Raw genomic sequence first — 23,022 nt, 5'->3', positions numbered from 1 at the left:
CCCAACTGACTGAAACCACCAGTTTCCTAATTTGATAATGACAGGTTTGGTCCGAGAGAAATCAGGGCCTTGTAAAACGGTACTCGTTGCTTAATGTAAGGCTGTTAACGAAGATAAGAAAATGGCTCTATAATTGGACTTTGTGAGGCTTGTTAGTATATTGTGTAAAAGCATTGGAAGCTGAGTCCAGAGAGAGAGAGAGAGAGAGAGAGAAAGAGAGAGAGAGAAAGAGAGAGAGAAGAGAGAAAGAGAGAGAGAGAGAGAGAAATCAGAGAGAGAAGAAAGTGAGGAAGAATAGAGAAATAAGAGAGAGAGGCAAAGGAGAGAGGGGAAGGAGAGAGAATTTCAAAGAGAGAGAGAGAGAGATGCACAGACCACTAAAACTTCCCGTGCTGGATTGACGTTTTCATTGACCCGACTCTTTGAAATTAAATGAAGTATTATCTGGCAAATCAATAGAACTCAAGTGTCTTTTGTAACGAAATGTTTGAACCTTGATCAGCCATCTTTACAAGTCAATTGTCTCAAGTGGATGAAACAGAAATCAGCCAAGGTAGGGTACACTGATGTTTACAGAGGATATTTATCTAACAATGTATAGTGCCTTATTTTGGAAAGGGGGGGGGGGGGCTTAGGGCCTTAATGTAACACCCATACATTGGTATTAGAGGAAAAAGATATTGAAAGGGAGAGAGAAAGAAGTTGGAGTCCAGAAAAAGATGGAGAGAGAACGAGAGGGGATTAAAGTAAGTGTAAAAAACTAAAAGACTTGAAGATGGTAGAGAAAGTTGATTGAGAAGACGTGTACTGAATAGACAATGGAAGAGAAAGAATAAAAAAGAAAAGGAATGTAAACCTTAACTTTCACCTAAGTGATGTGTAAGTTGCTGATTCTCTTACTAGGAATGCTTGGTGTTGGTACTAAGTCAAGGTTCTCCATCAATAATACAGGGACTGGATTACAAGGGGATTATCACCTTTCTTTGATGTGTCGATATTACCGTAATCCGCTGAATATAATACGCACTTTTTTCCAAGCATTTTTTACCGTGAGAAAGGGGTGCGTATTATACATCCCTATAGGATTTGGACATATTTTTTCCCTAGCTGAAGCACGGGGTATCATACTGCCGTATTACCTATGCTGTTCACAGACAGGACCGATACCCCGCTATACATCGTAACATTCCTTCATTATCACATATATATTACTATGTAACCCTTAGGAAATCATTGTTATACTACCTAGTAGCATGTAATTAAAGAAAATGTACACTTTAAGTCTGTTAATAAATAAACTGTTTCAAAATGGCCTTTAAAAATTAATTTGAACTGCCTATTCTTTATTTCCGTGTACGCCGCCATTACAGCTGTTATTAATAGAATGCGGACTTCGATGGCCACGTGCTATTTGTAGACGATCTTTGAAAACAGCTTACACATCAGTTGGCTCATTTTTAACCATTTTCAAGTAATTTTAATTAATTTATTGCAAATAATTATGAATAAAAATAATTCTATAACCTTTTCCGTTAATTGAAGCCATTGAAACAGTTGTGGTCCCCCACCGCTAACGCTTGACACCTTGGGTATCTCAGACACCCCCTTAGGCTATGTGTACTATACACAACACAACTATTTGTGCATAAATTTTATTAAGTCCCAGGCCTCTAATTGATCACTTTGATCGGAGTCATTTAAGAATTTAATTAGGTCCGTTATCTCCATACCTGTACATCGTCTTTTTTTCACTTCACAGGGATTGTAATGACTAAACAATTATATCACGCTTGTTAAAAGTAGTTGATTTTTTTTACGGTAGAATATTTAATACAAGGCCTATTTAAAACATTGATTATGAATTAAAGATATTACCGCGATGTATTAGTTACAATAAATCCGTATCTAAGAAAATATTGTGTTTTTCTTTTTTCCGGTAGCGTATTCCCGCGATGAAGTTGAGCGTGCATACAAAGTATACTGCTTTGTTGATACTCAGGATTACTGTTTGGTCAATTTTTTTGATGCGTATTATACAGTCATTTAGGGTATTTCGGGCCACTTTTTACATTTCTACTGCAATTAAATAAACAAACGAATATTATTAATGAACCTGGGCATTATTAAGAAGTTTATTGTTTGATTGAAAAGACTTACGAACCAAATTGCGATTATCATTGATAAAACGACCGCAGTGGGAGCTTTATTTAGACCTTCAATTCAAGGAACTGCGGGTCACTTCCGGTTATTTCGGGTCACTTTATAAACGTGTGCAAAACAAAACAAAAATTACATTTAATGTTGTTTTATGACCAAAATTAGTTAGTTTTGCTAATATCCAATTGTTATTTCAACAGAAATGATTTTTTGTGGGGGAAATCGCTCACGGTGAAAGCTGATATCAACACACTATATTGACCGTGTGTAATGTGGGGCGGATCTAGCTTGAAGACCATGGAATTATGTCCTTTGGATTGTTAATTCAGAGGCAAACATTTTTGTCATTATTTATTTCAATAAAATGACTTTTTAACAAAGAAAAAAAATAACAATGGAAACACCTGGTTTTAAATAACGGAAAAATGACTAGGAATGTAAACATGGTAAAAGGCTATAAAAAAATTATACAGTAACAAAAAAAAGTAAATTCGTCCTGCTAGGACTCATATAAAATATAAACATATAAAAAGTATATAGATTTACAAAATAAACATAATAGTAATAATATAGCACATTGGTATTACATTGTAAAACACCCCTCACTTTCAGTGGAAATGTGCATATCTCTCTCTCTCTCATAAGTCTGGCAAATTCATGCTCTCTCTCTCTCTCTCTCTCTCTCTCTCTCTCTCTCTCTCTCACATTCAAATTTATGTGCATCTTAATTAAAATGATATTAAGACTAAGTATGTCAAACTTAGTATGTAAACTTTTACATTGAAAATAAAGGTCCTACTTTGGACATACATGTATAAAAACAACTTCACATTCTATTAAGGAGGCTGGGGGTTGTTGTCTTAAAAATTTAATTAACCATCAAATTTAGCTGAAAAAATAAGATATGGTCTATAAATGTGTCAACAATTATTTGATGAAGAGAAATTTCTAAAATGTTTACCAATTTCTATATTTTCTATATATCATGTATATATATAGCTCTTCATTTATAGGAGATAAATATGCTACGACACCCCAGCCTCGTTAAATGTACTTTGATAAAAGAATCACAATTTATGACACAGAGACATTAATGACAGACTTTTCAGGCATATTTTCAATATGCTGCTCTATAACAGTCAATGCTGCATGGAAGTTTTTGGGACACACTTTGTATTGGCAGGGTATAACAACACCTCCTCCTTTTTCCAGCATATGGGGCCAGGGTGGAAAACTGGGCAATGGTTCACCAGTAACGATTGCAGTTACTACACCTCCAGCATCCATCACATACCTAAAGGCACTCGCCAAACCTCTCGGAACATGACCACATGGAAGACCTGCTATGTCACGTAATTTCAGGCCTCTCTTCCCATCACTCACTGAATTCTCCAGGTTCTCTGGAACATTTTCTGGCACCCAGACTACACATGCATCTGTATCATGAATATTTGAATATTCTCTGTCAACCTGAAGTTCCAAATCACTTGTCACAAGTGGCTTTACTTTATACTCATGATAGCCCTTAATTACACAGTTTTTGATATAAATTATCTCCTTGTTTGGTTCCTGTAAAAGAAAAAAATACAGTCATACAGATTTATAAGAAAACGAATATTCTTAATGCATCTAATAACCCCCCAACCATCTTTTAGATTATATTCTGATTTTGATTTTACATTGTATCATATTTTATATAAAACATACTTTGCATTATAAATAATGTCATGCACTAAGCAGAGAATATTCAAATATACAATTTTATGTGTGGCTTGGAAAAAAATCCAGATTATAAACTTTAAAAAAAAATAGATATTCACTAATATTGTTATACAAGAGGAGGTTGGCAACAAGCAGGTAAATATCATATGATATCTATGAAATAGATGTACAGTTGTGGCATATGAACTCAACAGATTCGTCAACAGCTGCATCTTTGTCCCATGGATGCGCAGCTGGAATACACAAGATATGTTCCCATTTGCGGCACAAATCACACTGTATCCAATCTCCTGGTTCTGACTCATCTGCATGACACACAAAACAACGTTCAGTTTCTGAAATCTCCTTTGCTCTGGTGTCAGTATGTGAGGTGGACGGACCTTGATTATCAGAACGAGTCGCTTCTAATGTCATCTGTGTTGTAACAACCTTCTTTCTCTGCTTTCCTTTGCCTGTCTTCTGGCCTTTGCTCCTTACATTTTCCTTGGATTTCAGATATCTTTCCCGGGCTTTCCTCTCTTTACTTGCGAAACTCTTAGCTTTTTCGAGTGATTTCAGTCCCATCATTCTTATGCCATTTTCAGAAGTAAGGTTGTCTGGTAGCTCATCTGCAAGTCTTTTCCTTTTAGCCGTCTTTGTTCTTATGGTAGGTAATTTAACTGCAGACACAATTAGTGGTGAAACTTGTTCATGAATGGAGGATGGCAAATTTCCTGATGCTTCATAATCAACAGCTGAAGCAGCTTGTGCAAGGATATCTAAACCTGAATGCTCTTCAGTAGACCCGCAGGAAAATGTGGTTGCTCTTGAAGATGTTGGTGTACAGGCGGTAGAGGTATCCACTGATAATGTGGCCTCTTCATATGTCAAGGAAGGTTTTAATCTCAAGTCGGAGATAGCAGACCTGTCTACAGGGAAGACACCTGATGTAGCAAAGCTCTTTTGGACGGTTACTGGCTTGTAAAAATCCATGAAAGCAACCTGTAAGTGTCTGGCAAAATTTTGCTTCCTCACCATGTCTTCTGGGTGGTGCCTGGTGTGATCTCTCAGGTGCTTGTACCAACTTTTTTTCATGGGACCATATACTCCAACATCAAGTGGTTGCATGAGGTGGGTAGCATTTCTAACCAATCGATATATTTCAATTCCTAATTCTTTGGCTGCAGAAAAGGATTCCATGTCAACATGGCTTCCAACACTGTCTATCAGCAACACTATTGGTCTCTCTTTAACAGCATGTGCATGCAAATGATGAATAAATTTCCTGAAAGTCTCCGCATCCATCCATCCTTTATCTGTGAACTCTGCTCGAGCATTCCTGTGCGAACCTGCTAACAAGTCATATGAAGTTGGTTTTGGTCTTGCAAAAACAAAGAAAGGAGGAAGGATACTGCCCTCTGCATTTGCACAGTACATAACAGTGACTCGTTCCTTACTTCTTCCACCACTTACGTGTGGGACTGGTTCCTTTTGGACTTTTTTGGCAGGACCTATGACCTCACCAGATTTTGAACCCATCGTGAAACCAGTTTCATCTGCATTATATACTCTTTCTGGTTTGTCCATCAAATGGTTGTCTGACATAAACATTCTGTAATTATGGAACCAACCATCCACTTCTTCTGTAGTCACCTTAGCTCTAGAAATTTCAAGAGGCGTTTCTTTTCGCTTTTGAACAATGTGTTTGTTGCGTTTCATAAATGCATAATACCAGTCCCAACTTGGACGACCATCTTTGAAGGTCTTTCTCCTCTTGTCATTTTTCATTATGTTCTCAACAAAATCTAGGAACTCGGTTGGTCGTAAACCCATCCCACGCTGTGCCATTTCAGACAAATACTTTGCCATTGTTTCTTCTTCAGACTTGTTGAAGATGGTCTCTGGGCCTCTTTTTTTCTCTACATCTACCAACCCACTTGTTCTACGTTGCAATGATGAGTATGAAATATTATGTTCCCGTGCAGCTTTTCTAATAGATAATTGCTTATTGAATACCTGATACAATGCTTTCCTGGCAACCTTGTGGGGAGACTTGTACTTTCTTGATATTTGTTTTGCCAATTTCTGAGCAGGACTTTTAGATGGTGTCCAAATTTCCTTCCTCTTTCTAGTTCTCCCCATTCTTCTGAAAATAAGCAATGTGTATGTAGGGGCTTAGTATGTTTATTCACCACTTGTCTACATGTACATTGTCATTGAAAAAAAAATTGCAGGTCGCAGCAACTTATTTAATACACACATACCAAAAAATGGATTTTTCTTAATAAAATGATTACTTTTATAATGTTTAATTTAGTATAACAAATTTTCTACATACGAATAAGCTATAATCATGATAATATTGAAAAAGCACAATGTAAACATCGACATGTGACATACGAAAACGCGAGGCTCTAAAAACGCACATGACCCGAAATAACCTAAACCGAAGGGGGCTAGGAATACACCACTACCTCAATAGATTTTATTGCAACCAAAATTTGTTTAGTTGCATTAGAAAGCGTATAAAATTTCCTTTCCAGCAGTATATAACACGTAATGTTTTATCAAACGTAAACTTCACATGATCGAAGAAAAAAAGATGTCTCCGTTTTTGACATGCAAAATTCTCTGGTCGGGACACATAAGCCAATTAATCAACGTATTAATTAAGACATCTATTTTCAATATTTTCCTTTGTAACTGTGTGAATGCATATAACATACCTTGATGGACGTGACTGCAATATATTTCGTTTTTCTGTAACGTTTAACGGGAACTGTGTATGGAAAACCCCGATGACTCCCGAAAATCGGGGTGACCCGAAATACCCTAAATGACTGTACATCCCAACAAGCTTTTTTTTCACCATTTTCAGGCCCAAAGTGGGGGGTGCGTATCGTACACTACTGCGTATTATATTCACCGGATTACGGTAATCAAGTGTCCAAGACATGTACTGTAGTAAAGTAAGACAAGAGGGGTGACTATAGAGTGGTGGTGCTAGCTCCATTACGGTACAACAACTCTCTGATAGGGGAGAGAACTCTAGCTGGGATGAACTACAAATTTTTCTTATTGTGTCGTCATGGTGGGAAATAATTGAGAATGTATCACTAAACCATTGAATTGAAAAATTGACCTTTATTTGTACACCATATTCTTAGAGGCATAGATGTGCATCATTTTGAATAGATATTTTATATCATCTAATCATTTTTTTCTTCACTTTTCATGTGTTGGATAAGGATGTATTTGTTTCAAAAATATTCTAATCAGGATATTCTTTGATCTAGTTGTACGGATTTAAATAACTTCCATGTTTGACAATTAGCACACTGAGTTGCACATAGCCGTGATCTTGAGATCAGAACAGGGTAATTATTAGTTAATATGTGAAATTGCCGTATGTATTTTAATTTTCTCACACATTTTATTTCTTCCACATATAAACAGGTGTAAGTTGAAGTTGGTATTATTCATGAACATTGCTTTCAGACAAATTATATCTCCCACAGTGTATCTACATATGTCTGTAGCATTGGCTGATTTCTAGGGGAAGGAGTTTGTTTGGGTAGCATTTATTTAGCTGATTTCTAGAAAAAAAGAGTTTGTTTCAGTAGCATTAGCTAACTCTGTGTGGTGCTGATAAGGTGGTATTGATGAAGTATTGACGGCTAGACTCGAGATAGACTCGAGATAGACGGGGATTTCTTTGAGAAATTATTGATCAAAGTTCCACTTTCTGTTGAGTGAAGCTGTTTACACCGAGTGTTGTTTTGATCTTGCCTGAGAGTAGTCGTGTAAAACACGACTAGAAGATGATATAACTTGATCTATGACCATGGCAGATGAGGCAATATTAATCGTTGGTGTACAGGAATGAGGACCGGATAGTCGTAAAACCCCGTGCACTGGCTGAGTTTATTTGGACTACTCAATAATAATACGGTACATGTACAAATTAGGCAGGGATATGTCCATGTTGTCCTGCATCAATAAATGTAGTAGTCGTCACTAAGGGGTTTTATGGGGCAGTGGTCACAAGGTGCACTGTTTGATGGACTTTAACTGATGCCCTGTGTGATATGTGTACTCTGTGACGTTTTATAATTTGTTGATTTCTTGACCCTCATAGGTCGTTGATACAATACCTCTCTAGAGAGATGCTGGTTCACAAGAGATACATAGCTGTGTACTCTCCTAAGTTCCCTTACCCATTTTCCTTCACCTTTAAGCTTCTTGTGTGTCTCAATGTATTGCAGTGTCAGTGGTTTTTTGGGGCCTGATTTGGGGCCGAAATTCGTCCCCAGTCCCAATCAGAAATTTCCAAATATTTTCCCAATTTCGGACCGAAAATTCCCAATTGTAATTAAAAAAAAAAATCTTTGTATGAGTTATCAAAATTTTACGTACGTCTTATCTAGCATGTTCCGGTTCCGGTAATGAATACTGGATAAACAATAGAAAAAAAAGCATTGTGCTTTAATTTGTATTTCATTTTGAATAAATTATAGTCATAGAGATCATTAAATTTCATTATTATCAATGAAAATGAATTTTCCCAATTTTCCTGTTTTGTCGCTATTTTTCCCAATTAAAAGGGCCCCAGCCCCCAGTCCCAAATTGGTGAAAAAAAACACTGAGTGTTTTTTGGGTAGGGACTGATTTGCTCTCACTCTGTCTTACTCTGTACTTCCACTCCCCCAGATCTTTCCCTTGACCATTCAAGCCCTGCTGTGTTTGGGGAAGAGGAAACAAGATCTTGGAGAAATCTCTTTCAGAGAGATATTTTTCAGCAAGAGAGAGTGATATTGTTGAAGAAAGGAGAGAGAGAAATTGAAATAGACTCAACAATCATAGAAGTTTTTCATTATTTTTACTTTGTCAGTATGGCAAGTTAAAGTTTTTATATATAATATATGTAAACATGCACAATTGAATTTTGTTTAACACTTTATTAGATTCAACAAAGATCCTTCTTTCATGAGGCTGTGTTTGTTTAGGGTTCACCAGTTTGCTTAATATGAAAGAAATTAATGGCATATTTCTGACAGCCATTGATCTGAGTCGCCATGATGTACACCAACAATGGCAGATATCTGGGTCAGTGGTCACCCAGATAAAGTCTGCATTTGTAAAGTATCGCTACATTCTCATGGGTGCACACATTCATAAAATCAGATATTAAGTTTTTGAAGCATGCATTTGATCAGTTAGATCAAGATTATCAGATCGCCCCTAGTACCAGCCCTGTGTGTGGATTGGGAGACAGCTGGGGCGAGTGTTTATTTGGGTGACCCCAGTGAGTGGCATATGTTGGAAAGCTCCCACCAAGAATGCCGGTAAGACTTTGTTATAAATATGTTGGCAGAAATATGCTTTGACTTTAACATCTAGGGGAAGTGGGGGGGGGGGGGGGGGGGGCTTAGCACTATAAGAACTGAGGTAAAAATATTAAGATGGTGGATATGATTTGAGGAGTTTGGAGAGGGGATGGGTGGCTGGGTGGGGGTTGAGAGATGGGGGAGAGGGGACTATATTAATTAAGCAAGCTTTGTTATCCTTCAGTGATGGCACAGGACCAGTGAACAGAAAGTTCTGTGACACAAAATGTAAGAGAGAAAGAGTGAAGGTGGATGTATGAGATTTTATATCATTAACTTGTCCCTCCCAGTAATGGAGGAGCATTCATGTTGTTGGATATGAAGTTCAGTAAACACAGACATGTAAGAGTGTACGAAGATGTATAAAAGTGTACGTAGATGTATAAAAGTGTACATAGATGTGTAAGAGTGTACATAGATGTATAAAAGTGTACATAGATGTGTAAGAGTGTACATAGATGTGTAAGAGTGTACATAGATGTGTAAGAGTGTACGTAGATGTGTAAGAGTGTAGAATGATGTATAAAAGTGTACATAGATGTATAAAAGTGTACATAGATGTATAAAAGTGTACATAGATGTGTAAGAGTGTACATAGATGTATAAGAGTGTACATAGATGTGTAAGAGTGTACATAGATGTATAAAAGTGTACATAGATGTATAAGAGTGTACATAGATGTGTAAGAGTGTACATAGATGTGTAAGAGTGTACATAGATGTGTAAGAGTGTACATAGATGTATAAAAGTGTACATAGATGTGTAAGAGTGTAGAATGATGTATAAAAGTGTACGTAGATGTATAAAAGTGTACACAGATGTATAAAAGTGTACATAGATGTAGAAAAGTGTACATAGCTGTGTAACTTTAAGAATGACACAAATGGGGGTTCTAAGATGGCGCTAGTGCTGGTAACAGGTGCGTGAAGAGCTCAGGAAAAATAGTCAGGATATCGATACCGGCGCATTAGTGATCCTTTTCGGACTTACAATTCTCACATCTGTGACTTTCAAGGTATATTTTGGGAGTTTCATCTTATATTTCCTTACATTTTGTGTTTTATGAACAAAAACTGTTTATTCTCTGACTACCGGTGAGTAGTGCTCTGGACAATCGATTCATAACATATATACGTGGCTTACTGTGTTTACATTTATCTTGAACTTATCCTAAGCAGCGTTTTTGTATATGAATACACTGGATAGTTTTGTTAAAAAAATGCCACCAAAAAAATCTACTAAAAAAACAGACGAAATCGGTCCTGAAAATACCCCGGAGCAGACCTGTGATAACGGCACTATGTCCGAGGTAAACAAAACTCTAATTCTCATACAACAGGACATCAAAGAGGTCAAAATGGAACTTCAAAAAACAATTAAAGACGATAAGCTGGAATCTTTGGTCTCTTCGATTGTTAAACGGATCGTCGAACAAAACAATAAAAAAATAGAAACTAAAATTAAAGACGAAATAAACAAAAGGTGTGAAGAACTAGAAAAATGTTACAACACAAAAATTGTAAAAATGGAAAACAACATTGAAAACCTTGAAAAAGATGTCGAAACTCTCAGAGAAAAGCTAGCCAGTACTAACAAAGAACTGCGCGAATCAAAGCAAGTATTACATAAAACAGAAATTGTATCAAGAGAAGCTATGAAACTCAGCAATCAAAACGAGCAATACTCAAGAAAATATAATTTCAAAATTATGGGAGTTACCGAAAATGATGAAGAAAATACTTGGAAATTGGTAAAAAAATTCCTCAAAGAAAAGGCAAATGTTGAATTAGACGATCAAGAAATAATTGCCGCACACAGAATACCAGGTAGAAAAGATCAACCCAGACCCATTATTGTTAAAGTCCTGAACACAAACATCAAGGCAAGGGTTATGAAAAAGAGGTCAGATGTAAAAAAGCTTGGACACGGAATGAAGTTAGTTGATGACGTGACCAGACCAAACACAGAACTCATCACGGCTTTATTAAAGCATCCAGAAATTTCATCCGCTTGGTATTTCAATGGATCTGTTTATGGGAAGCTGAGTAACGAAAGACGCGTAAAATTTGACATATTCGATGACATTGATGCGAAAGTGCAGAGCAACCTGAAGGGACGCTGATGAATACGATGCGTTTAAACTTTTTTCCGGAACTTTTCTTGTTGTCCGATCACAATTGTATTTTATGTTCCTCTATATTGACTTCCGGTGTCGTGCAACCCTGTGCTGTTTTTCAGTCAACTCTTTTTCAACGGGACGTGAGTACATGTACCTACCAGGAACGTTTTTGTGTTATTAAAACTAGTGCTGTTTAAACCATTCTTGTATTTTATACCGTTGTATTTTTTTCTTTAGGCCTTTTTGTATGAATGTGTAGTATGAATGTCTGTTTAGTCTCCATATCAGATCATGGTTGATACAATCAAAATTGCAACAGTAAACTGTCAAGGACTCGGTACTCCATCCAAAAGACAAGATGTGTTGAATTTTTACAAATCTAAAGAGTATTCAATTATATGCTTTCAGGACACCCATTTTACGTCCGATCTTGAGACTATTGTTGAAACTCAATGGGGTTATAGGTGCATTTTTAATTCTCTCTGTTCAAATTCACGAGGGGTTGCTGTTTTTTTTAACAATAATTTTGAATTAAAGTTACATAAAGAAAAGAAAGACAGTAATGGCAATTTATTGGCTTTGGATTTAAGTATTGATGACAATAGAGTTACAATGATTAATATTTATGGTCCCAACACTGACTGTCCAGATTTTTTTGAAGAAGTACGTGAATGTTTTTTAGAGTTTGACAATGACTATTATATTCTTTGTGGTGATTTTAATATAGCCCTCAATCAAACTCTTGACACTCAGAATTATTCACATGTTAATAATCCAAAAGCTAAAGAAAAATTGCTAGAAATTATGAGCGACTTATGTCTGATTGACTACTATCGTATTCTTAACCCTGATAAAAAAGCTTACACATGGAGAAAGAGAAATCCATTAAAACAAGGGAGACTTGACTATATATTGATTTCAGAAAATCTTTCAAACATTGTTGAGAATGTCTCGATCAAATCTGGGTATAGGTCAGACCATTCTGCTGTTGTATTTGAATTTAAATTTAATACTTTTTTAAGAGGTAGAGGGCTATGGAAATTTAATAATAATTTACTTCGGGATAGAACTTATGTTGAAAAAGTTAAAGAAGTCATTCAGTCAGTTAAAGATCAATATAAAAACTCCATAGATGAATCTGCATTTTTGGAAATTCTTCTCATGGAAATAAGGGGCTTGACAATTTCTTATTCATCTTATAGGAAGAAGAACAATGACAAGATAGAAAAGCAACTGATATCAGATATTAATGAGCTAGAAAATAGTAATGTTGTTGATCTTTCATTGTTAGAGGAAAAACAAGCAGCTCTTGAAATTTTCAGAAAAGAAAAATTACGAGGACACTTTATACGCTCTCGTGCAAAATGGGTAGATGAAGGAGAAAAACCTACTAAATATTTCTGTCATTTAGAGTCAAGAAATTTTCTTAATAAAATTATTAAAAAAGTTGTAGTATCAGAAGAGAAGACTTTATATAATCAGTTAGAAATCATGGATGAGGTGAAAGCTTACTATGAGAATCTTTTTAAAAATGCAGATTATGAGCTTTCTGATATAGATTTAGAATCAACTATCCAGCCTCATAATATTTCAAAATTAGATAAATCAACATCTAAAATTTTAGATAAAAACTTCAGTGAAGGTGAAATATTAAGTGTTTTAAAAAGCATGAAAAATAACAAGTCGCCTGGAAGTGATGGTTTCACAGCTGAATTTTATAAGTTTTTTTGGGCTGATCTTAAAAACTATATAACAAAAGCAATTAACCAAATATTTTTACGTGGAGAATTGCCAGTGTCTCAGAGGTTAGGAGTTATATCATGCCTACCTAAAGGTGACAAACCTAGACAATTCCTAAAAAATTGGCGACCAATTACACTATTGAATGTTTTTTACAAATTAATATCTGGATGTGTCAGTCTTAGGATAAAATCTACTCTGGATTTACTTATTTCTAATACTCAGACTGGTTTCATACAGGGTAGATACATTGGTGAAAATACACGATTTATTTATGATCTTATGTCTTATACAGAAGTCAAGAATATCCCTGGATTACTCATGCTTATTGACTTTGAAAAAGCTTTCGATTCAATTTCATGGTCATTTATTTATAAGGTGTTACTTTTGTTTGGATTCGGAAATCATATCATCAAATGGGTAAAAATTCTCAATACAAATTTTAAAGCGGCTATTCTCCAAAGCGGCTTTCTGTCACAACAGTTTGAAATACAGCGAGGATGTCGTCAGGGTGACCCTGTAGCCCCATATCTTTTCATTCTTTGTGCTGAAATATTGGCTATACTAATTAAACAAAATAAAGATATTAGAGGCATTTTTGTGTATGATAGAGAACATAAAATATCCCAGTATGCAGATGATACATCCCTTATTCTTGACGGTTCTGCTTCATCTTTATTCAATGCTCTCGAAACTTTAGAATTATTTTCAAAAATATCGGGGTTGAAAGTTAATAGCTCAAAAACAAAAATTATATGGTTTGGCTCAAAAAAATTTTCATCTGAAGTCTTTCATCACTCTAGATGGAAATTAGATTGGGGAGCCACTGAATTTGTATTATTAGGTATTCATTTTTCTGTTGACTTGGAACAAATTCCAGAATTAAATTATAATATTCAAATTCCAAAAATCTCTGCACTCATCCAACAATGGGAAAGGCGAATTCTTACTCCCATAGGAAGACTTACTGTACTTAAGAGTCTTATTATTCCAAAAATAAACCATTTACTTATTTCATTACCAAATCCAAGAATAGAAACAATTAATTTTTTGAACAATGATTTTTTTAGATTTATTTGGAAATCCAAGTGTGATAAAATTAAACGCTCAGTCGTGACACAAAACCTCTTTGCAGGAGGCTTGAATATGGTGAACTTGAATAATTTTATAATTTCTTTAAAGTGTTCCTGGATACAAAGACTAGTGCAGGGGGGACAATCTTGGTTGAGTATTTTTAAAGCAGTGTTTGGAGATATTGTGTCTAGATTTTTGGATTTTGGTGATGCTTTCATTGAAAATCTTTTGAACAACTGTACCAACACTTTTTGGAGAGATGTTCTGAAGTCATGGCTTATTGTATTGAATATAAATTTTAACCAAAGTCGAATTTCAAATGATAACATAATATATGCTCCAGTTTGGTTTAATTCTAAAATTAAGGTGGATAAAAAGCCTGTGTTTTATAAAGAATGGTACAGAAGAGGTGTTAAAATTGTGAAAGACTTTTTATATGAAAATGGATCATTTCTATCAAAATCTGATTTTGAAAAGAAATTCAATTTTGAAATATGTTTTATGCAATACAACAGTATGATTAGTGCTGTAGCAAAGTTTGTAAAAGGTTCAAAGTTCTGTAAGGAAACCTACAACCATAGCATTGGTCCTTTTGTTCCTTATCATTGTGTTGAAATTCTTTTATACAAGAAATGTACCAAGCATATTTACAAATTAATTAATACTAATACAGTAGGTATTTTACCAACATCAATTAGAAGATGGAATTCCACTATTGTACAAAGAGGATATCCTGAATTAATTTTACAGGATGTGTTTAAAATATGTTTCAAGGTCACTAAAGACTCTTCTATACAATGGTTACAATATAGAACATTACATAGACTTCTCCCAGTTAAAGCTTACTTGAAAAAGTTAAAATTAGTTGATAATGACACTTGTACTTTCTGCAAGAGTGAAGTTGAAACCATTGAACATATTTTCACATCTTGTCCTACTGTACTTGCTATCTGGAATAGTTTGAGTATGCATATTTACAATACTGTCTCAAAGAGAGTTGGTTTTAATGTAATCAATGTATTATTCGGAGAGGCTCCTCTCTCAAAGTCAAATTTAGTCATTAATTTTCTAATTTTATTTACCAAACAGTATATTTTTCAATGTCTTTGTAATAAAAAACCCCCAAACATTGCTGGACTAATGTGTCATTTACTTTATAGATATGAAATTGAAAGTTGTCTAGCAATTAGAAATTCTTCTTTTTACAAACATAATACAATATGGTCTGAATGGAAAAATCTTTTCTGTGATGTTTAATATATACAAGATCTAGAGCAGAAGTCATATAGTTTTTTTTCCTGATTGTATCAACTTTATAGTATAATTACTTATAATCTATGGTATGTGTGTTTGTGTATGTATGAATGTGAAAAATGTAATTACAAAAAATTGCAAATAAAAAAAAAAAAAAAAAAAAAAAAAAGAATGACACAAATGTATATCTGAGTAGGGGGGGGGGGGTAGTAACTCTACACTGGACCTATATATATATTGCCTCACTCTGCTGATAATTCAGCAGACAACCACAGTTGAAATGAATTGTCACCGCTAAAAGCAAAGGAAATTGAGCCGTAAAATTAGTTTTTGGGGAGGGGGGTCATGTTTTCAATTTCTGTATCATATTCTAGTATGGGTGTATGCATCAAGGCTTAAGACAGTGTATCCGCTGCTGTGTTAACTGTAGCTGCTTCCATTATTGGTATTTTGTCAATCATTCTCTACATTTGTCTAACTCAGTTCTTTGCTTTTGAAGCCTTGAGGCATAGAAAGACAATATTGGCTTTGCTTATTTGCCAAACAACTTCACAATAGAGCGCTAGCATCTCCTAAATGATTGGGAGATGTCAATATTTTTATTCACACCAGTAAATGCCTATTCATCTTAGGCAAGTGACAGAAATTTCCAATATTTGAGGCTTTAATCTGATTGGTGCATCACCACAGTTAGTGAGTGGATGGTCAGTGACACGGGGAGAGGGATAGGGATCCCACAGGGATTCCCCAGGGATCACTCAATCATCTACAGCCTCTGGTCTCTGTGTAGATTTGTCAACGCTACTGAAAATATAGCAATCTGTAGGAAAAAATTGATAATGCCTCAGCCCTGTAGTGTATCATTTAATATGTACAATATAATTGTTAAAACTTTACTTTGAGAAATCACAAGTAATGTGTGTCTTAACATTATAATTTCATGTAACTTCATTAGAAGAGAGAGAGAGAGAGAGAGAGAGAGAGAGAGAGAGAGAGAGAGAGAGAGAGAGAGAGAGAGAGAGGGGGGGATTGGATTATGCAAGATAAATGGGGAAAAGATAAGAAATGTTTGTTCAAAGTGCACAATTTCCTTAAATTTGAAATCTCAGCAGTTTGAGATTGTAGTGGCCCCAGGTAGATTGTTTACTTATGGCTGAATCACTTCCAGGCGCTTGTCTCTGTCAGTGCAGCCATTGTTATAGTCTGTACTTGTCTCTGTCAGTGCAGCCATTGTTATAGTCTGTACTTGTCTCTGTCAGTGCAGCCATTGTTATAGTCTGTACTTGTCTCTGTCAGTGCAGCCATTGTTATAGTCTGTACTTGTCTCTGTCAGTGCAGCCATTGTTATAGTCTGTACTTGTCTCTGTCAGTGCAGCCATTGTTATAGTCTGTACTTGTCTCTGTCAGTGCAGCCATTGTTAAAGTCTGTACTTGTCTCTGTCAGTGCAGCCATTGTTATAGTCTGTACTTGTCTCTGTCAGTGCAGCCATTGTTATAGTCTGTACTTGTCTCTGTCAGTGCAGCCATTGTTATAGTCTGTACTTGTCTCTGTCAGTGCAGCCATTGTTATAGTCTGTACTTGTCTCTGTCAGTGCAGCCATTGTTATAGTCTGTACTTGTCTCTGTCAGGGCAGCCATTGTTATAGTCTGTACTTGTCTCTGTCAGTGCAGCCATTGTTATAGTCTGTACTTGTTACCCTGAGTGGTCTGTCCCCAGAGCGTGGTCAAGGTTTGTCTAAGTTTCTGTTGCATAGGAGGAAGAATTGTTCTTTAATCAATAGATCTGTTGCTGCATGGCTTATTACTGGGACCGATTGTGTCATTATGACTTGAAGTAAGGATGAATTATAAATGTAACATAAAGATTATGCTCAATGAGTCCCCTGGAGATGCCTGTTATTGCAGCGGTTCTCCTAAACCTTTGTGTACTTGTAGAGGGAACTACTTGTTTGTTGGAACAGAAGGAATTGTTGTGTACATTAAGTGCATTACAATTGTAATTTGATTATCTTCCTAGGAGCAAAATTAATTGCTGCTTTTTGCTTCCAACCCACATTCTTCAGCTTCACAAACAGTCAGTGCATGCATTCAGTTTTAAGAATATGCACACCAAACAAGCAAACATTAAAAACAACAGAGAATTAACATTCTGATGGAAATGCACATGATGTAATCACTCAAGAATAACATGAATATATAAATCTATCTGAGGTATGTACTTTGAAATTGTCATAATGTGATATAAATGTAAATTCTGACTTCAAGAATAATATTCTAAAAGTGATATATATTGTTAGTGATAAATCCCAGATCTCCCCAGATTGAGAATGGCCAGCTGTAGATGTATTTATACAAACAGCTGTTTTCTATCCCTGATTCATGACATTGTCAAGAAGATTAAGCATAAAAACTGTATTGCCTAATATTTATTGTTTCATCGTTGCAGATTTATAACATATATATGATATGTTTGATGTACTGCAAAGCAACTTTTATTTGCATGCAAGAAACTCTCATATGATTTGGCAAGAACATCCCAGTCGCTAATGATTCTCATTGCAAACGTAATTCAGTGTATACAGTGTATAATTCAGAGACTTGCCATTGTTAAAACATGTAATACATTCAGAGACTCGGCATTGTTATAACATGTAATGCATTCAGAGACTTTGCATTGTTATAACATGTATTGCATTCAGAGACTCGTCATTGTTATAACATGTAATACATTCAGAGACTCGCCATTGTTATAACATGTAATACATTCAGAGACTCAGCATTGTTATAATATGTAATACATTCAGAGACTCGCCATTGTTGTAATGTAATACATTCAGAGACTCGCCATTGTTATAACATGAAATGCATTCATAGACTCGCCATTGTTAAAACATGTATTGCATTAGAGACTTGCCATTGTTAAAACATGTATTGCATTAGAGACTCGCCATTGTTATAACATGTAATGCATACAGAGACTCGCCATTGTTATAACATGTAATAAATTCAGATACTCGCCATTGTTATAACATGTAATACATTCAGAGACTCGCCATTGTTGTAACATGAAATGCATTCATAGACACGCCATTGTTATAACATGTAATACATTCAGAGACTCAGCATTGTTATAACATGTAATGCATTCAGAGACTCCCCATTGTTAAAACATGTAATGCATTCATAGACACGCCATTGTTATAACATGTAATACATTCAGAGACTCAGCATTGTTATAACATGTAATGCATTCAGAGACTCCCCATTGTTAAAACATGTAATACATTCAGAGACTCGCCATTGTTATAACATGTAATACATTCAGAGACACACCATTGTTATAACATGTAATACATTCAGAGACTCGCCATTGTTATAACATGTAATACATTCAGAGACTCGCTTATAACATGTATTACATTCAGACACTCGGCATTGTTATAACATGTAATACATACAGAGACTTGGCATTGTTATAACATGTAATACATTCAGAGACTCGCCATTGTTATAACATGTAATACATACAGAGACTTGCCATTGTTATAACATGTAATACATTCAGAGACTCAACATTGTTATTACATGTAATACATTCAGAGACTTGTTTTTGTAGATGACCGGTCACTGACATGTGGTATGAAGTAGATTGACCTCTGACCCCGGGGGATGAGTGACCCCCTGTCCCCGCGCGCCCTCAGGAAGGGCAAGATCGTCAACATCCGAATCAAGTTCCTTGATGACACTGTCCATGTCTTTCAAGTTTCAGTAAGTTGCCATTTTACATTAATTTTTTCTCGTATAAGATTTTAAAAATTGGGAGGTTTTGAAGAAGAAAGTAAGGGTTTTACTGTATATGAATGCATACAATTTCTGTGGACATTGTGAATTACTTTCTAAATAATTTTTCAAATTAATATTTTAGTAAGAGTTATCTCTCCTGTCAACTGGAGACTGTACCTTAATTTATAGAGTTTGATGACCTAGGGAATATGATGTTTTCAAGCTCTCTATATATCATAGTCATGGCATCCTGTGTATCCAAGGGGCTTCCCCCACCCTCGTCAATATTCCCACCCCTAGGACTATCTTCACCCACAGGATCACCCCCACCCGCATTATCAGCCCCACCCCAAGGAATACTGTACTGGAACCAGTGAGCCACTCTCTGAACTTCTCTTTGTAAACTCTCCACATGTTGGACTGGGAGTTCAGCCAGATACTGGTACACACTGTTGTTCTTAGAGTACATCATGTATTTATAAGGAATGGTGACCGTGAACTTAGTGAAGTTGAGCCGGTCCTGGAACGCCCACACTGGTCCCTGACCGGAGTACGGAAACAAGACAGGGACACACCCTGTCAGCAGCGCGTCATAGAAGGATTTCCTGGTGGGGGAATCCCCGGGGGGCTGTAGGCAGAACACCGACTGTAACATCCACCGCACCGTGCTATATTTAGCACTGTGGTCACACTCCTTAGTGATATACATCACCATGGGGAACTCCGACCTCCGCTGGTTAGTTGCAGTGTATTCTGGGTAAGAGAGATGGGTCTTCTCCCTGAACTGGTCCAGGATGAGGCTGCGGTAGGGGTTGGATCTTCTGGTACCGGCCGCCAGAAGAATGAACACATTCCGCGATGATGAATGGAGGTACTGATAGCGAGAGGTGACACTACCGTCCAGATGGATGTAGCTGGGGTAGGGAACTGTTATGACTCTCTGGTTTAAGGCACTCTGGTATCGGGTTTCTCTCTCTATGGACAGGAATGTAATGTTGGCACTTTGTGGGTGTAGGAGGTAGGGACAACAGCCCATGCTTTGCATCTCTCTTTCGATTTTGGCTAAGGATGAAAAATGGGTTTTACCACTGGCAAAATATGGTTGAGATTGTAAATAAACAAAGAGTTCATTTATCAGCTTGTTTGTAGCTGAAACGTTGTCAAAGGAGGCATAGAGACACTGAAGGCCGATGTAGGCGGGGATGTAGAACAAGTCCGCTTGTTCAGGGTCCAGTGTTCGGTACGGACTCAGCTGTAACAGATGGTGAACAAGAACCTCCAGGGAGAACTGATGGCTGTCGTGAACATGAACCCCAGACTCGAGATTGAACAGCCTCGCGCCGAATCCACAGAACTCGAACGAGTAACACCGGGCATGCCAGACATCGTAGATCTTCAAGATTTCCAGGTTAAATTTCTTGGGCAGGTCGTAGATGTAAATTTTGAAAGGTGTCTTGACGCCATTGGTGGACACACCAGCAGATGGCAGCACTGTGCAGGTTTTTGGATCAAACCTTAAATGTCCTCTGTAAAATGAACACTGAAAGATTTGATTATAATTAAAAAAAAGTACAAGACTAGCAATAATGCATTTTCCCTTAAAAAGCGATTTTTTTTTAGGAGGTTCAGAAAATTGTCTATCATGAATTTTAGAACCTGAAATTTTCCACATTTTGTTTGATATCATTCTTATTTCTTATGAAAACAATATAACTAAGGATTATATCCTTGATGTAAAAAACAATCGTTTGAAAATTTAATGTCAAACATTTCCTTAAAGGTACATGTATTGAGAATAGTTTTCTATGGCATAATAATTTGCTTGGTAACAGTATCTATGAGTCTAATTGTAGATGGATTTTCAAATGACTTTACAAGATATTTTTAGAGCCAAATGTTACTTTTCTCTATTTAAAACTATTCAAGCCTCTAAGTTTAGTTAATAGTTCATGTAGTGATGAATTTCCTGGAATTTCATGACTTGTCTACGAGATGCCTTACCTTTGTTGTTGATGCTCCTCCGTTTCCTTTTCCCGCCGGGATATCAATGGGGCTCTGTTCTCTGAGCTTGCTGTCCCGGACATCTTCTGTTCCCTGATATGTGTGTAGACAGTCCCATCCTTTGTCCTCGCGTATTCTTGCCCTGCATGTCTGTGGAAGACTAGGACTTCACAGATAATAACGAGGAGAACAGAGATACAGCAGGCAACGACTCGGCCACACAACCTCATGGGGAGGTACCCGTATTATTGGCTGTCTCTGAGTAAAACAAAAAAAACAAAGTTGTGAGGCAGGCTTTGTGAGAACTCTGCTGCAGAGTGTCAAAGGGAGATCACCATTTATCGTCTGTTAGTGGGAACAGTAAGAAGGCAGGCCTCAATGTAAGGTGTTGACTACACAGCCTCACAGGAAGGTGTTTGTTGTTTCCCAGCAGTCTCTGTTAATTGTGATCACTCAATTGATAGGCCGGCCTGGAGTATTAAACATGAACACTCAGTAGGAAGGCAAGCTTGAAAATTCATGGGGTACAGACTCGCCTTCAGTGTCCCTTTAGAAAGATCACCTTTACATCTGTGGACAGTAGTTATAAGACTGGCCTGGATGCAGCTTCAGAGCCTCACTGAGAGATCTCGGGTCTGTATAGTACACAGCTGTGTGGACGTCCAGTAAATCCTTTCCTGTCCCATATGTTCACATACAAGCCACAAACTTTGAACTCTATAGCTTCTTTTGGACACACTATGTACAAAGAAAGGCTGGAAGGGTTTCCTTTTATGACTGAGATGGATATAAAACAGATGGCGGTATAAGTAAGATGAATCTAGCCTGGGCTAGCTACACAATGGACTCAGGAAAGTAACAATAGCCCCCCTGTAACCTAGCGTGATCTTATGCAATCAAGTCTCAATAGATCCTGCTCCTCATATATGTACACAGTTTGTGATACAATATTGATGTGTGTTATCCATGCTGATGATTTGTTAACAAATTATATTATACATTTACTGAACAGGAATTCTAGATCCTCTATTTTTTTTTCATGGATCAGTTTGTTTAACTACACATTTAAATAGTTTTGCCAATCGGCAGAAAAATACTTGATTATTTGATTATGATAGACAGCATGATGGATAAGAAGTATATATGTCAAATAGGCGAAAAAATGTGCAATTTTAGATAAAAAATGATATTTTCAAAAATGTCATTCAGTAAACATGAACAAAAGCCCCAGGTGGATTTGAACTCATGACCTGCGGTTCACAAGCATGATACTTTAACCACTGAGCTATGGCGATACACATCTGAATCGATTGATGCAAACAGTTTAACTAAACATTTAAATCTCCATCTTGTGACATTGTGTCTTAAGTATAAGTCTCGGTGTAGTGAAGTACCTTAAGTGTTTCATAATTTCTATGCTGGTAAACCTTCAAACAAATGAAAACTATATAAAGGTTGCTATCAAAGTTTTTTCTTAGAATACATGTACATATTACCGATTTCTTTCAATATCATAACAAATAAGAGTCAGAGTGATTTAAAACATTCATTTTACCTGAGAGTTTGTGTTGATGTGCTATGTTTTTGTGTACAGGTGAAGGCCCCTGGTCTGAGTCTGTGGGAGGCGGCGGTGTACCACCTACAGCTTGTGGAGTGTGATTACTTCGGTCTCCAGTATGAGGACTCGCACGGACTCAAGGTAGAACTCAGTTCTAACAGATATCTTATACATGCTAGATGTCATAAACATGTCAGATATCATAACCATGTCACAGTTATATCAGGTATCATACACATGCTACATAT

General features: G+C 36.4%; 3 protein-coding genes across 6 annotated transcripts in view; 1 reads left to right on the top strand and 2 right to left on the bottom strand.

The window, feature by feature from the left end:
• Positions 1-23,022, top strand: part of LOC128179303 (FERM, ARHGEF and pleckstrin domain-containing protein 1-like) — a 71,261-nt gene that overhangs the window by 4,125 nt on the left and 44,114 nt on the right. For all 4 annotated transcript variants that reach the window (XR_008243064.1, XR_008243063.1, XR_008243062.1 and 1 more), the window contains 2 exons: positions 19,049-19,200; positions 22,811-22,915. Coding sequence is in view for 1 of the 4 variants with exons in the window: in XM_052846699.1 (XP_052702659.1) it covers positions 19,102-19,200; positions 22,811-22,915 (204 nt within the window). In the remaining 3 variants the exon portion in view is untranslated. The remainder of the gene's footprint in view (positions 1-19,048; positions 19,201-22,810; positions 22,916-23,022) is intronic.
• LOC128179308 (uncharacterized) lies at positions 3,609-6,698 on the bottom strand. Its single transcript, XM_052846708.1, has 2 exons — positions 6,585-6,698; positions 3,609-6,004 (listed from the first exon to the last, which is right to left on the bottom strand). The coding sequence occupies exon 2, from the start codon at positions 5,998-6,000 to the stop codon at positions 4,033-4,035; it is 1,968 nt and encodes a 655-aa protein (XP_052702668.1). The 5' UTR covers positions 6,001-6,004; positions 6,585-6,698; the 3' UTR covers positions 3,609-4,032.
• On the bottom strand, positions 19,207-22,315 carry LOC128179315 (uncharacterized). The gene is given in 3 exon segments (XM_052846714.1): positions 19,207-19,479; positions 19,481-20,741; positions 21,217-22,315. Coding segments are annotated over 3 exon segments (1,515 nt in total). The 5' UTR covers positions 21,447-22,315; the 3' UTR covers positions 19,207-19,455.

This window comes from Crassostrea angulata, chromosome 4, assembly GCF_025612915.1.
Source record: "Crassostrea angulata isolate pt1a10 chromosome 4, ASM2561291v2, whole genome shotgun sequence".
In the NCBI taxonomy this organism is placed as follows: domain Eukaryota; kingdom Metazoa; phylum Mollusca; class Bivalvia; order Ostreida; family Ostreidae; genus Magallana; species Magallana angulata.
The sequence above is the reverse complement of the archived record's forward strand: the minus strand, read 5'-3'. Positions and strand labels throughout refer to the sequence as shown.

What these genes read in the sequence shown, in the direction of transcription:
- LOC128179308 (XM_052846708.1), bottom strand. Translation starts at nt 6,000, where the DNA reads ATGGGGAGAACTAGAAAGAGGAAGGAAATTTGGACACCATCTAAAAGT.